We start from the raw sequence: 16,560 nt of genomic DNA on the forward strand, positions 1-16,560 counted from the left end.
TTGTTAGAATCAGACCAATGACAGCATTAAAAAGCAATTTCCTACAGACATCTGGTTTCAGGTATTTTCTAAAACTAAGTCTTGCTAAATGAATCCTTTGAGAGAGCCTATGCAGGTATCTAGCCTGGAATTCACCTTTGGTGACTTTCAGTATCTCCAGATTTGAGTTAACCAAAATCCTTTTATGTACAATGGAGAGAAAGAGTCAATTCTCAAGTGCAATCCGTTATCTATTTTATACACCTGCTTTAATGGGAGAAGAAAATATAAACGAGCGGTACCTATTTTTCTGCTTTGACACATGTCACATATTCAATGACATGAACATTTACTCTACAAATCTACTTTTGCCTAGGTGAAACCCAGTATTTCTGTTGCTCTTAATTCTTCTGTCAGTCCCCCCCCCTTTTTTTTTGGTTATGATGTCTAATAACTACAGCAGTACTCAAGAACTAAGAACTGCTTAAGAATAATGCCCATTTAGACAGTACTCAGGCATATAATAGCAGGCAATCTTTGTATGTAGTCATTTCATCTCAGGATATACTTGCTATATCTACCTTAGTGAAATAAATAAGCTAAGAATTGTCCTCTGGACTGAGACCAACTGGCAAGCTTCCTCCCTCCACAAAAAGAAAGGCCATGCCCTAACTACTGAAAACAGGGCCTAGACATCTTTGAACTTCATTTTTTGCAAAAACACAATTGTCATATGAAACTGCCATGGAGGCTATTGTCAAGTACAAATATGGACAATAGTAGAACACAGCACAGTCCCAAGTAATGCTTAATTTAATGGAGTAGCTATAACCACTTAAAACACACAATATTTCCGAACCTTTTCATTGATCATACTTACTTCGCCGGCTACTAGCTCAAACAGAGTAAATTTAAAAATAACACCTTAAAAATCCTGGGTTTAAGGCCTCAGAATTTGATCTGTTAATTTTAATTCTTTTATTTTTACTACATAGAAAGTAATAATTTTACCTGGTAGGCTAAAATAAAATTAAATAAATTATTAACAGTGCAGCTCTTTCTTCCAGTTAAATATAGGTCTCCTATAATTTACACAATAAGTAGAGCTATGATAGGTGAAGTAATAAAGGTATCTCTCTGTGATCATAATACAACGATTGTAAATCTATTTATGTATTAGGTAACAAATATATTAGTTTCATGTCACAATCACATTTTTTAATTGAAACTCCAAAAATATCGTTTTGCAATATGAAAAAGGGCAATGTTGTGAATTTTTCAGTTTCTGACACAGCATGAAAATAGTGTAAACGACTTTTTTTTTTAAAAAAAAAAAAAAACTTTTCCACTAAATTTTTAGTTATTTGCTCTCTGTGTTAACTAGCTCTAATTAACACATGAAACACCAGGATCAAAAGTATTAAGCACTGGATTGACTCTCTTTCAAGATGTTCTTGTTAGAATCAACTGTTCAGTGCAATTTTTACCATCAATTTTGCAGTATCAATATAGCAAGAAAAAAAGCATGCAGATAAAGAAATCAATATGCATCAATAAATTAAAACTGATCTTGGTGAAATCTGAGACAGAAGGTCCATGCTTCAGAAGAAAACTCTCAAACAGGAAGGTATGTTTCTTACCAATATGCCTGTGGAGGAGGCGTTCATGGAGTGCTATGCTACGACCATTGACTTCTTTAAGTGTAACTACTTCAGCTTGATGAGCTTCATAGGAAGAAGAGCTGACAACAATATCTCCACCAGGACTCCAGTCCACTTCATCTTCCACCAAAATCCTGTAATGCCAAGATATTAAATCAATGTTATTGCATTATGAATTATGCTCACAGATTTCCTACAAAATGGACAACAGCTTTTCCAAGGCAGATCTGAGAAAGAATCTTCAGGCTATGCTCTTGGAAAAATGCTTTAAGGCTTGCTGCATCCAAAAATGAATGCCTGAAATATGTAGGATAAAATTCATCCTGAAATGCTTGCTTTATACCACTGGTTAGCAAGGTATCTCGTATTGATACAGGGCTCAAGTACGTTTCCTACCAAATATGTGTCAGACCATTTTCAGTGACAGGGATATCCTACTTGGTTTCCATCTACAGGTGTGAAAGAAAAAAAAAATAATTAAAAAACCATTTTTGTAGGTTCTATTTGCCATTGATATGTACATCTTGCACACATCTCAGGTCATTCATAATAGGCTCTGCAGGAGGATCTGGATAGGCTGCACCGACGGGCTGCGGCCAACTGCATGAAGTTCAACAAAGCCAAGTGCCGGGTCCTGCACCTGGGGCACAATAACCCCAAGCAGTGCTACAGGCTGGGAGATGAGTGGTTGGAAAGCTGCCTGGTAGAGAAGGACCTGGGAGTATTGGTTGATAGTTGGATGAATATGAACCACCAGTGTGCTCAGGTGGCCAAGAAGGCCAACAGCATCCTGTCTTGTATAAGAAGCAGTGCGGCCAGCCGGGCTAGGGAAGTGATTGTCCCCCTGTACTCAGCTCTGGTGAGGCCACACCTCGAGTACTGTGTTCAGTTTTGGGCCCCTCGCTACAAGAAGGACATCGAGGTGCTTGAGCGGGTCCAGAGAAGGGCGACGAAGCTGGTGAAGGGTCTGGAGAACAAGTCTTATAAGGAGCGACTGAGGGAGCTGGGATTGTTCAGCCTAGAGAAAAGGAAGCTCAGGGGTGACCTTACTGCTCTCTATAGGCACATTAAAGGAGGCTGTAGAGAGGTGGGGGTTGGTCTGTTCTCCCATGTGCCTGGTGACAGGACGAGGGGGAATGGGCTAAAATTGCGCCAGGGGAGGTTTAGGTTGGATATCAGGAAGAACTTCTTTACTGAGAGGGTTGTTAGGCTTTAGAATGGGCTGCCCAGGGAAGTGGTGGAGTCACCATCCCTGAAGGTCTTTACAAGACGTTTAGATGTAGAGCTTAGGGATATAGTTTAATGTAGGACTGGTTAGCATTAGGTCAGAGGTTGGACTCAGTGATCTTGGAGGTCTCTTCCAACCTTGACAGTTCTATGATTCTGTAATAATACTAGACACCTGCATCTAGAAAACATATCTTTTTTTTCTCCTAACTTTAAACACATTATTTGCTCTCTGAATGCTGAAAGTCATCTCTGGACCTAGACACCAAAATGTAGATGTCCATCTGTAGATGTGTGCATGTGCACTACTAGCAGTTAAGCTTCCACTGTAGTTGATAAAGACCTAACCAGTACAGCCAATAACAGGTGAAAGGTGATCCAGCTTTCTCTGTATTGGACACATAGGGCAGCATTTGATTGCCTAAACATGAGCAACCTGTTGTTGATTGAACTGTCCCAAGATATCTAAGAACTAGGCTAGCAGACTTGACAGGAGTAGCTCATGGAGCATTCCTGAAGGGACAGATGGAAGCCAGGGAAGGGATTCAAAGGCATCTCAGATGAGCTCAAAGGTACCAGATGAGTGTTTAATAGAGAAAGGAAAAGCACTTAATGAAAGCAAAATTGATAATGATCCGTATATATATATGTATATATGATAAATACCCAAATACCCAAAGGGTACTATTATACAGTGATCAGTGCTGGCCAGGTGATGAGCTATACTCAGCTAATTGCTGATATAACAGACCACTGAAAGAATTCAGAGAATCTTGCATGACTCATCATGCAGTCAGATATAATGGAAGTATAGAGAGAAAGGAAAGGCCTAGTGGGATGTAATTAGCAAGCTACATTGCCAGGTTTTCTTGATGTCTCTTGTCACAGCCATTTTCAAAGATAAGTAGGCTCAAGATGAGTACTTCCAGTTTTCTGCACCTCTGAACACTCCATAGAGAAGTCTTTTGTGCTTGGAGGTAGCACTGTACAGCTTCTGAAAGGGCAGGAAAGTGTTACTTTGACTCAGAGCTACGTGTTTTTTAAGGATAAATTCACTGTCAAGGAGGAAGCAAAACAAAATAGAGTAACAAGAATAGGGCTTAAGTTTAAGGTTTTTGACAGTTCACTTGCAACACATATTATTAGCTGAATCTTAAGTCCAGTCCCAGACATACAGTCCAATTCTAATTTATCTCTTCTGGACCCAAACTTAACTCTTGCACTTCAAACAAGTCTCATAAGAGGAATCAGTAAGCAAGAGAAAGTATGGTTTGTATGATACACTGTCAAAATGCTCATCTGCTGAAATATTAATATAGTTTTTCACTGCAAGTAACAAAAAAAAAAAGTATTTCTTTTTGTAAACATAAATACTTCCCTTACTCATGTGCTGACTCATGTTGGAAAATATATGCAACAACTTCTCTCAGTCAATAGAAGAGCCATTTTCTTCAGCTATTCTAGGACTGACTTGCCTATTTCCTGTATCTAACCACATTAACTCTTAACTGGCTAATAGTATTAGTTTCTGAAAAAAAAAAATAAATCTGTGGCCAAGATTTTTCATAAAAAATAGCTTCCTCTCCTCTCCTCTCCTCTCCTCTCCTCTCCTCTCCTCTCCTCTCCTCTCCTCTCCTCTCCTCTCCTCTCCTCTCCTCTCCTCTCCTCTCCTCTCCTCTCCTCTCCTCTCCTCTCCTCTCCTCTCCTCTCCTCTCCTCTCCTCTCCTCTCCTCTCCTCTCCTCTCCTCTCCTCTCCTCTCCTCTCCTCTCCTCTCCTCTCCTCTCCTCTCCTCTCCTCTCCTCTCCTCCAATGAGTTTGTCTTAGGCCTTTTAGATTTTTTTTCTTTGAATATATGCATTTCAGTTTAAAATGAAGCATTTGGAAGAGTTACAGCAAAAGGTGATGAAAATTTCATGTAAGACAGAATCCGGAATTAGAGCTCCAGAGAGAGAGGTACATGCCCATGCTACATGGGCTAACAGTGGTCAGGGCACTTACAGAAGAGATCCGTATACAGACGTTCATATATTCAGGTCAAAAGTTTGAACTTCAAGATGTAGCCAACCTAACAAGCAGCTGTGGTAACTCTATTTAACCTGCCTTAGGAGGTGGTTTTGAATAAGCCTTCAGACTGAAGTCATGGGTAAGTACTCGTGTAGTTAGGTCTGCTGGAGGAGCTGTAAAAGGTTATGGAGGGGCAGCAACAGGGGAGAGAGAAGGTAGGAATTTAAAAAATTTCTGCTAAGTGTTAAGTGAAAATGTGTCTATACCTTGAAAGTTTCACATCCCAGACAAATACCTTACTCTTCGGGCAGTGCAGGCAATCTTATGTTCTCTGACACAATTAATGATCTATACAGAAAAGATTGACTCCAATAGCAGAAAATAGGATGTCTAATGCAGACACCACTTCTTAAAGTGCTGATCAAAGATGTTGAAGATCATGGTTCATATCCCAGTTTTGCCTAATTCATAGACGAAATTTGAATATAGGTCTCAAACCAAAAGGGACACCTTAATTATCAAGGTATCAGTCATTTTGGATTCTTCCAAAAAGAAAGAGAAAGGGAGAGGGAGGCAGGGAAGAAGGGAAAGAGAGAGGAAAGAAGGATGGAAAGACAGAAGGAAGCAAGGAAGGAAAGACAGAGGAAAGAGGAAAATCTTAGCTTCCTTATTCTTTAGAACTGAATCTAAAAATCGTATAATTTTTCTTGCATGATATAATATAGTTGTTCTTCTATCTATATATAGTTTAAACAGTACCTGTCAGAAGGAAAAGAGTAATATTAGTATAAGCCACTGGAATGGGAGCCCAATCTTTGTGTTTGGAATAATATTTGGGCAAAATATTACCTGTCATTGCCAGGAGCAACGTTACCTCCAAGATGTGTCCAAGACTTCCCAGGATAACCACTATAAATTTGCACCTTTCCATAAACCCCTTACAAAACAGAAGCAGAAGAGTAAAAATTAGAGAAATAATTAGAGAAATTATTTAGATGAACTGAATAACTAAATATATTGATACCTCTCTATATATTAAAACACGTTTCTATATTTTATTTTCTATATTAAGAACAGCACATAACTTCCACTTGAAATAGAAAGTGAAGTATGAAAAATTCTGATATTATGCATTGAATTTTTTTGTTTCAATTCACTGACCCAGTCAATTCAAAATCTGTTCTGCATCTCTAATGCTAACCCCTCAGTTATGCTTCAAGTGTTTGAAAGGCCCCATTTAACTGCTTGAGCTAATGTCCTGCTTTTTTCCATATCTTGTGTCACTATAGTCCAAAAGAAGACTGTGGCAAGTATTGATAACTTCTTTAACTCTCATCATCTGAGAAGATCTAAAATTCAAACATGAACCTTCTTTTGTCAATCCTATGGATCCAAATGTTTAGAAGTATTTAAATGTATGTATTTGGATCCAGCCAGTAGCTCTTGGATGTAATTCATCTCACTTCAGTCATGAATTTTAAAATAAACAATGTGAGTTTACACTTATCAGCCTAGGCTGAAAACTTTTAGGGTAATTTGTTTTATCCTAAGAGAGATCAAAGATAAATGAGACAAAACACCATCTTCCAGCACACACTTCTCTCCACTCTGTAAGGTCATTTTAATTTGTTGACAACTACCCTTTACAAATCTCATACCTCAAACCTAACCACTGATAGGTCAAGACCTGTCCCAAATCCTCATGCGTATGTGTTATTCCTTTTAAGTCCTCTCTGGTTTCTCATATAAATACCTCAGAACTTGACATCTTGTTGCTTATTTGCCTAAACAAAATCTCCACAGAAACTCTAGGAACCGACCTAGCAAAAATTACCAGGTTTAGCTCAAAAAAAATGTGTACCTTTCTTAGATATTTTTTTTCTGTAGAAAAATTATACCAAACAATTACCTAAGATTGTTATCCCATAAAAAAATTAAACCCATGTCTCATACCAATACTCCCTGGATGGACATTTATTTCCTCCAGACGATCACAGTAAATCCCTTCAGATGCCCGAAGAAGGATCAGTAGCTTTAAATCCTGTTTTAGAGGATGTTGAAAAGAACCTGAAATAAAGACAAAACAGCAACAACTGACACAGAGGTATTGGTGATATCTGTTATGCTGAAATGGCCCTCTCTTTTATCTCATGGAAATGGTCCCCATGCACTTTGCTCCATGTCATAGGTCCCTCCTGAAGCTGAGTTGAATTCTGTGAATGCCAGCAGTGGCTCAGTGTGGAAATATTTCACCCACACCCCTTAACTTAGCTCCAGGTTCTCCTTGGAGTTAACAGAGAAAAAGGAAAGTTCCTTCGTTCAGTGACTTGCACACATCTTATACAGCCTGCCTTGCCCCCTGGAAGTGACTGCCTCTTCATTGACTTTGAAGGTAGCCCAGAGAGACTGCTCCAAACTCAGATATTTCAGTTCATTCTTAAATTAGGAGGGAATGGGAATGTGCCCTAAATTCAAATTAAGAGTCCCAGAAGGGTTTGCCCAAGGTCATGCAACAAGTGTGTAAAATGACAGGATGTTCTTATTCATTCTGCTAATCACTGAACAAGCATTTCCTTCCTCCACCCATCTTTGCCTTTCTGCTCAGTTATAATTTCACCCCTTCCCAGATAACTGTTCCCATTCTGCTGCCAGGATGGTTAAAGCAGTCTTTCAAACCAATTGAAAGATTTTATTAGAGCAGGGGAAGAGAAAATGCCCAAGAAGTTTTGGTGTGTGTGATGTTGCTCTTATCTTGTGATAAGTCTGTACAGTAAACTGTATTCCAACTGTGACTTCATTTATTTCACCAAGGGTAGTTTACAGTTTCAGAAGAAAATGGCCCAGCACTAAACAGATACTAGTGAGGAAAAAGTAGGACAGTTTTTGCCCTGGAGAAATGTATGCGGAGTCCAGTAAAAGAGTTCAGCATTCCTTTAAAATTAGAGATTAAATCAATTATGCAACAGAAAACTGCAGCAGATGTAGAACTAAAAAATATATACATATCTGTACAAAATTAGCTGGCCTGTCATGTTCTTTTAATATTTAAAAATTACTAGTTTGGAAAAGAGAGTTGCTTTTATATCCTGAAGAAATATTCCTCTTTAAGAGAATTTTAGTTAAGTGAAATCAAGAAATAAATTCATTGTTCTCCACCACTGTCTGATTGATATCTGCAGGTATTTAAATTCTCTTTACAGCTTTTAAATGGATAAAAGATCACGAGTACAAAACTTGCGTGCTCCCCATCTAATACGTCTCATACCAGTGAGTTCATTTCTTCTATGGGGACATGGAGGGACTTCAGTCTTACAGCATCCATCACCCATCTTTGGCTTTCTGGTTTTGACTTTCTTGCTTAAACTCCCATAACTAAATACTAGTTTCAGAAAAGAAAACTTAGTGACAAGCACTTTTACCACTGGTGCACTAGGTTAAACAAATATCCAGCTAGAACTGCAGAAGAATTACATTGACATTTGTGTCTATTTTTGTACTCAGAGTGATTGTTTTCCTGCTTCACCCTCACAGCAAGTTGTGATTTAAAATACTAAGCCTGAAGATATCTTCCCCAGTCCTCAGGTCAACCTCACCCCCTGGGATGAAGTGATCAGCTACACTGATGACCCAAAAAAGACTCAACAAAAAATATTTAGAGAACTTTATATTGAAGTTACAAAGTTATTCACAAATACCTTTTCCTATAACAATGATGTCCCTTTAAACTAGGGGATTATTATTATCATTATGAATTACTATTTGTGTTATTATTGGTGTTATTATTTTACTGCTGGTTACAAAGCCTTTAATATTTCATCTACTTAAGTCAATTAAAAAAAAAAAAAAAAAAAAAAAAAGCTATGTGATATATCCAACTCAGCTCAATTTTAAAACAATTTTTAAGTAGGCTTCCAGGCTTAACAATCCCAGAGATCTGTTTGGAAATGCGAATTCTAAATTCTTGGCTTGGAACTTATGAATCCTTAAAAAGAGACACATGTACACTTAGCAAAAAATTGTGATTTTTTTAATCCTAAAAAGCATGGCATTTTAGAGAATGTTGCCCTTATTAAAATCTCTCACTTTCTCTCCCTCTCTCTCTCTCTAAAATCAGAGACAGAAACAAAGCAGCTAATATAAAACTATTCATAATAGCTCATCACCATATTAAACCTTAGAAAAGAAATCCCAAAAGGAGAAGAAAACATTCATAGAAATTCTTCATTGCCTGGAAACTGGAAATAGTGTATCACACAAATGAACACGGGAGATATCTATGATTAGAAAAAAGACTTGCTTTAAGTAAATTTGGAACAAAAATAATCCTAATACTTGCTTATTTCCATTAATCGCTCAATTGTGTTAAGTCAGTGAATTTAAGAACTTGCATACAAGTGCTGCAAAAGAGTTAGCTCAGAAATGCATTGAACTACTAAAATAGATTTTTCAGTAAGTTTGGATCACTCATAATGTCTCAAAGAACTTGAAGGAACCTAATATTGTGCCAATATTCCAAACAAAGATAAAAGTAAGAACTGCAGGTAATTACAGCCCTGTCAACGCAACACTGATTCTAGAGGAAAAATAAATAAAAATGGAATGTCCAACTTTGAACACAATTAATAAATTATTAAAGGTGGATGATATAATTAATGCCAATCAACGTGGTTTTATAGAAAATAGGTCCTGTGAAACTTCCTTGTTATCACATTCTAATGAAATTACAGGTTTACTTGATAAAGATAATAGCCGATATGATATAATCGGCTTCTCCAAGGCATTTGACTTAGTAGCACAAGACTCTGTGATTAACAGCCTACACAGGTACAACAAGAACATGGCATGTTAATTTCCAGGCTGACCGACAGACATAGGGGCTATAACTCCAGGTCAGTGTCTGGTCTGGTCTTGCAAGCCCTGTGGTACATGACATTTTATCAATGACCTAAACATGTCTCAAAATATTGGAAGATAAATTGCCACAAACAGAGAAAAAGATAGAGAAGGGTCAGCCAATACAGAAATAATTTGAAAGTGAAGCATTTAGGGGAGAAACTGAAGAATGTTCAAAATAGAATAAAATGGGTCTTGAAAAGGTAATGATGTCCATGTAAATGAATGAAGAGTGAAAGAAAACTAGGGAAAATAAAGATAATCCAAAAAAAATGAGTAAGGTCAGAGAAATGTACTTTAGCTTAATCTAAGTAGAGTCCAAAAGAATGGCTCATGAAAATGAAGACATGGAAATGATACCTACCTCAGTTTACTCAAAGGACAATCCAAAACAGATAATGCACAAAAGCTATTGGACCAGATAACTTTCATTACCATATGAAATAACTGTCATATGAAATCACAACTTTTGTAATAAGCAGTTTTGGTAAAATTACCAAGTTGCTATAAACAAAGGACTCACCATCTCTGCTGCACACATGTGAAGGATCTGGGTTTAAGTGCCTGTCTTTGAACTCTGGATGTGAAAACTTCAAGTCACTTGTCCCACTTTATTGTGATGAACAAGCCTTCCATAAAATCACATCAAACTCTCAAATTACCCATCCTGCACGTGAGATGCACAGCAATGGAGCCCATTTCCTATTCCTACTACAAGTAGGTTTACCAATTTAATGAACAGCCTGGTTCATCATACGGTGAGAAGATAAAGCATAGGTGGCAGAGAATTAGGAAAAAGGTAATTGTGACCAGCAGCTGCCAGAAGTGTCTGGTGAGATGTGCAGAAAAGGTTAGGAGGGAATAATGTCTGTGTGTGCTGAAAGCTGTTCTCAAACATGCATCTTTTTGCAGCTGGGTTACCTGGAATTTGAAGGGTTTGCTCATCTGTTGATTTGACACATATGTGCCAGCCTGGGCAGAGCTCCTGAGCAGTAATTTGTTCACTTCATATATCTCAGGCACTTCAGTGCAAGACAGAAGTCAATCTGTTGGTGCATAGGAGCTGAGCTGTCTTCTCAGAGGTAGTCAGGCATTGGAATAGTTTGCCCTGGGAGGTGGTGGAGTCACCATCCCTGGGGGTGTTTAAAGAAAGGTTGGACGTGATGCTTAGGGACATGGTCTAGTGAGTGACATTGGTGGCAGGGGGATGGTTGGACCAGATGATCTTGGAGGGCTTTTCCAACCTTAATGAGTCACTGCACAGTTGCTGTGTGCCTTCACTGTCTCTCTGTTGTCTGATGTCACATCAAATGTCCTCACTGCAGATGTGTGAACTTCTGTGAAGGGTGTCTAAACTGAGGTTCTTCAAGCAAGTATTGGCAATACACAGTGCAAAAATAAATACGTGATAATCCCATGTATGAGAAGTAACTTACACTGCTGATAAAGTCACTACAGTTTATATACTTTCCTGAAGAAGTGTGAAGCCCTACTGCCTGGACTGAGACACAGTTCTGTTGGCACAATGGTTGCAGCTCATTCATACTCCTTCCTCAGGCCTAACCTCTGGAGAAGGTTAAAACGCATTATATGAAAACAGGAAAAAAATATTAATAATTAAGGGAGAACAGAGGGCTGTATTTTTTCTACTAAGATTTTCACTTATTCTGGACTGCAGTCTGGATCTAGTTTTCTACTGGGTTTCAAAAGCATTTTCCATTGTTTTCATATTTCACTTTGATTCCAGATGTTCTTCCTGACAGTTTTTGGTGTGGTTTTTTTATGTTTTTTTTTTTTCCTTTTTTCTTTTTTCCATAGCAAATCCTATTCATTTCTTTCTTAGAATAGTGGGTGTTTCCTCCCTTCTAACCTTTCTTTTATTTACAACATAGCACACTACAACAGCTGTTGTGTGTAAGAAGTCTCTGAGATAAGATTCCCTCCCTTCCATTGGTAAATAGACTTTGCGAAGTATCATGCTGTGACCACCTCCAATATAAGCTCTGTATTTTTTGAATCCAAAACCTCTTGGACTCTACCTGCTCAGCTATTTTGAAAATTGTGGTATGTAGTCACCAGAAAGTATGAAGGACTTTTATTCATGGTCAGTGCATAGCCAGTCACACATTGTTGGTTATCTTTTCCCATCTGTTCCTTCAGGTGTCTCTGCAAAGCAGCTGTAAACGGGCAGGCATCACATTGTTGCCTCTTATAGATGATGCTGCCAAACAAAAGAAAGAGATAAGAGACACACAGCTGTGGAGCTGGAGAGCTGGAGCCAGCAGCAAGAAATGAGGGATGTTTGTCCAAGGAATGTGAGACACATAGGATGAGATTCAGCTGCTTAGATACGGATTCTTAATGCCATCTGAGAGCCCTAGCCCACTCCAAATCCAGTACATGAGGATGACATATATGATCAATAAGAGAACGGTGCCTTTTTAAGCAGAAGCTGGAGGCCACCTTAGTGTGCCCTAAGTGATCCACATTGCCCATATTTAGGCAACTGAACCATGTTCTCAGGAAGATTCATATAGCTGCATTTTAGTTTCTTCATGTAGGTGAATCCTCTTTCTCTGGGTATCTGAGATCAGACAATCTAGCTTAGACTGTAATTTGTTCTAGTTCACTGTATTGGGCAGTCCCACTGGAAAACCCAGATAACATCCTGATGTTCACATGCAACACCTAAATGTTAGTGCCCTAAGCACATAAACCAAATTCCTTCCCTAGATGATACTATAATATTTTTTCAGTCAGTACTAAAATACTACAGTTTGAAGAAACCAATGGCATGAAAAGAGGAAAGACCAAACAGATGGAAACTGAGAGACGAATTGAAGGAGATGAAGATAGTGCAATGAACTTCTCAAAACCCTTTTTCTGTTATGTGGGATGAAAAAGTTTGTGCATCCGCACAGGTGTGATGTGCGACTACAAGATGGGACTCCAAGCCTACAACCAAAGAATCCGGGACTCACACAACTAAAGGTATTAGAGAACTTGGAGGAAGAAGCCTGTGGCAAGACTTATTTGTGCCTCGGTTGTCATTATGAGGCTGAGCATTAATCATAATTAGCACATGAAGCACAGTGATTTACCCTTTGGGAATTAAGTTTGGGGGTTCTTACTAGTTCTATAAATAAATAAATAAATAAATAAATAAATAAACAAATAAATAAAGTGGAGTGAATCTGTTAGAGTTCTCTTTCCACAAGCTTGATAAGAAATATCAGAAATGTCTGGGGTTTCATCTACAGACAATCAAGCCATGAGCTAATGATGACCTTAGGCTTCTTGCTTCAAATGAGTGACAAGACTGACAAGCAGCCATTACAAAATATCAAAAAAAAAAAAAAAGGGAATGAAGGAATGTGACATGTTGAGACTGAAAAAAGAAACCCTATCTGGATAATTACTTAGCAGGTTCTACTATAAAAAGCAAAAAGAGCCTGCCAGCACTGCCAGCAAAGAATGGCTGAGCGCAGCCAAGATCAGGATGAGCCCAACAGATCAATTTGTGCAAAAGGAATTTCAGCATTTTCCGCAGACTTATCAGGAGCTGAGAGCTTTGTTCAGCAGTGGAAGAGAGCACTTTCCATGCATACTGTCTGTGACTTATTGCTGACATGCGTTAAAATGAATACAACCATCTTAGCATAGATCCGAAAAAGAACCTCTGGGATGTTGAGCTCAGCATTTCCTTTTTTTTTTCTGATACTGGTGTGCTGAGGATATTTAGCAAATCACTTAATCTCTCTGCACCTCAATCCCTCCTGCTATAAACTGGAAAAATATCTAATTGTTTTAAGGCATGGCAATGCAGGAAGGTATAAATAAATGTTGCTTCTAAAACGTTATTGCAAATATCACCATCAGATCACCCTGGGTCCAACAACACTGAAGAACCAGGATCACACATTAAAAATACATTGCGGATAGACCCAAATATTTCTCCTGAGTTGTCTGAGGGCTCTAACAGAGGTTTTGCAATCCTTTTCAGAGCATTAATCAATTCATATCTCCCTGTGACTCTGCTGATCATAATTCACACTGACCGCAGATTATGCCATATGCTGAAGAAGTGATGACAGACCCTCCAAGATCAAAGGTGTCCCAACAGTTTTGATCTCCCAGCATTGACTGTATTTTCTCCTCCCAGTTTCACTGCAAATAACTGTTTAAATAAAATTAATTAGGATCTAGTTGATGCTTCAAAAATCCAATTTTTATACTGATGTTTTTCTTTGTTATGTATTTCTGATGTCAGTGAGTTCCCATGTGCTTGCATTCATGTTTTATCCATCTGACTTCTTTATTTTTACCTGAATATAAGATGCCAAGTGCTCTTAAGGGTACCAAAGTAAAAGCAAAGATTTGTTTCTGGAACTTATCAACATTCTCTACCTGCTCAGGTGAACAAAATACTCAAGCTCTGCCAGAAAGTCTTTGTTTGGCCCAGGCCACTGGGTTTGCAACAATGACATGTGATCAAAGACCGCTATGCTGAAAACAAGGCACGGAGATGTTACACAACAGGGAAGACCTGGGGATTTGGATCACATGATGTCAACCTCAGATCCTGCTCAGGCAATGTTGAATGTTGATGTCCACATCTATTAAATCTGTTTACTAAACTGTCTCATTATCTATTTTGTGTCAGGATTTCTTTAGGGTGTGGTAGAATTGGACAGATGGGCTTCAGAACCTTCCTTCAGGCATGGAACAGTCAGGATTGGACAGATGGGATCCAAGAAGCTACCTTTAGGCCTTGAACACATGGGAAGAGAAAGAGGAAGGGAAAAAAATGTTCACTCCCGGTCTCATAAGCAAACACAGAAGCCAATATAAAGTGTGGGAAACTTGCAGAGTTTCTACGCACCTATCTTCTTTACAGCTCAAACTAGAGCAAGGGTTTCTCTCCAGAAGATGCTGGACCATGATTCAACAGCTGCAAATACCTGTTTGGCTTTTAATATCATGACTACTCACAAATATGCTGGAGGGGAGTTCAGGCAGCAAAGTGCCTCAATGTTTTTTAATAAGTGTTTTTAGCAGTGAACACATGCTTTTTCTTAAAACCAATAAGAAACCACATTTAAACTACAAAAGAGTGTAAGTAAGAAATGGCTGAGACTCTTTTAAGTGTATAGATATATTAACCTCGCAGATTAAGCTTTCAAACCTTTTTTTTTTTTCTTTTTTTTTCCAAAGGAAAACATAAGCCAGCAAAATAACTCTTTTGGCCAGTGCTGTATTAACTAAACAGTCCCTTGAGATTAACAACAAACAAATATTGGAGCTAGCTTCCTTGGGGTGATTACACAAACAAATTCTCCTTTTAAAGTTCATGAAACCAATCTTGAGAAAGGTCAGACAGTGATCAACAATGTGATCCCAGCATCCTAAGGATTCCTGTGACTAAATACAATGCCTGGCTTTAGGAACTTCAATATTTAAAGGAAATTGTATGAGTAATTACTTCTGTGCAGAAAAACACTGACCTGTCCATTCCAAATAATGTGGAACAGCCTCAGTGACATTGGGGACTCTGAAAGCACTAGAAGTAGGGGCAGGGTAGCACCTCCCTGAAGTCTTGGTACTCACCTGTACAGTGGGATGAGAAGAACAAATGCCCTGAATCCAGTTGTGCCAAATTAACACCACAATGGGCTTTCCAGGCACTTGGGGGATTTTCCATCATTTTGCTTGCATTAGCTTTAAATACTTCTGTGCCACCTAGTAAGTCCTCACTACTGCCCACAGACACAGGGCACTGCTTCAACACTGAATAAGGTAGATCCTGCCCTGAGGAATTACTGTCTTAGAAAGCAGCCCCATGTGAAGTAGGGAGGACTTTTACATATACCAGATGAAATCTCAGCCACCATGAAAGTAGGAGTTTTGACTTCAGAGGAATGAGGACTGCAGTAGTTGCAATATGTTGCTATTAAATGAACAGGTAATTAACTCCAGTAGATAATCTCTGTGTGGTTAATGTGGATTCTGAGTGTCCACATTGCAGGCACCCAGGTAGTTGTGCTGCATTAGGATGGTAGCATGTTTCTATAGCACTATACGGTCTGCCTTTCTTCCTTCTTTGTCTGTCGAGAGCAGAAATAAACCCCAGGCATTCAGAAGACAGGCTGCTCACTTACCCACTTTCAGCATTCCCCCCACCACCACGATACAGGCTGCACTCAGGATATTGCTGGCATTGGTGGGGAACTCCAGAGTCCCCAGGATGTAGAGACCTCTCAGAGGGGGAAGATCTGTGTCCACCAGGATGGTTCGGTCTGAGAAACAAAGCAGACAATTGTTTAGAACAATGGCAGAGATGGAGAAGCTTGAAAGGTTTGTTGTGCTTGAGTTTAGCTTTCTTTAAATCTTTTTCATTTGTGTGTGTATGTGTGTGTGTGTGTAGAACTACTGGAGCAGGGCTTCGATGTTTGTGTAGCATCCACAGCCAGAGCCTCACCTACAGCTGAGGCTCTATGGTATGACTGTAATCTTATAAATGAATAACAGAATATTTATAATGATATTGTTGCATACTTAAGTCTCATCAAATGTCACTTGAACATAAGAATGAATATAAAAGGCAGAAAGTTGGAGACATGACATTCTCACTGGGTGAGCCTTGCACTGTTTTACGAAAATAAACCTTGATCACCTAATACGATGAAAGAGGAATAAGTTAAGCTATCCAGACAGTATTTTTCCCTCATGAAACTGCAGAGAACAAGGATGAAGGAAGTTAAAAAATGCTGCATTCCCTATTAATTAATTGGTTAA

At 38.7% G+C, this 16,560-nt stretch overlaps 1 protein-coding gene across 9 annotated transcripts in view; it reads right to left on the minus strand.

Annotated features, from left to right (window-relative positions):
* The window catches only part of PKHD1 (PKHD1 ciliary IPT domain containing fibrocystin/polyductin), a 252,325-nt gene that overhangs the window by 73,937 nt on the left and 161,828 nt on the right, over positions 1 to 16,560 (minus strand). For all 9 annotated transcript variants that reach the window (XR_011095438.1, XR_011095437.1, XR_011095439.1 and 6 more), the window contains 4 exons: positions 15,924 to 16,061; positions 6,826 to 6,939; positions 5,722 to 5,809; positions 1,620 to 1,774 (listed from right to left, as the gene is read on the minus strand). Coding sequence is in view for 6 of the 9 variants with exons in the window: in XM_068678848.1 (XP_068534949.1) it covers positions 1,620 to 1,774; positions 5,722 to 5,809; positions 6,826 to 6,939; positions 15,924 to 16,061 (495 nt within the window). In the remaining 3 variants the exon portion in view is untranslated. The remainder of the gene's footprint in view (positions 1 to 1,619; positions 1,775 to 5,721; positions 5,810 to 6,825; positions 6,940 to 15,923; positions 16,062 to 16,560) is intronic.

Source organism: Anas acuta, chromosome 3, assembly GCF_963932015.1.
Source record: "Anas acuta chromosome 3, bAnaAcu1.1, whole genome shotgun sequence".
Classification (NCBI taxonomy): Eukaryota; Metazoa; Chordata; class Aves; order Anseriformes; family Anatidae; genus Anas; species Anas acuta.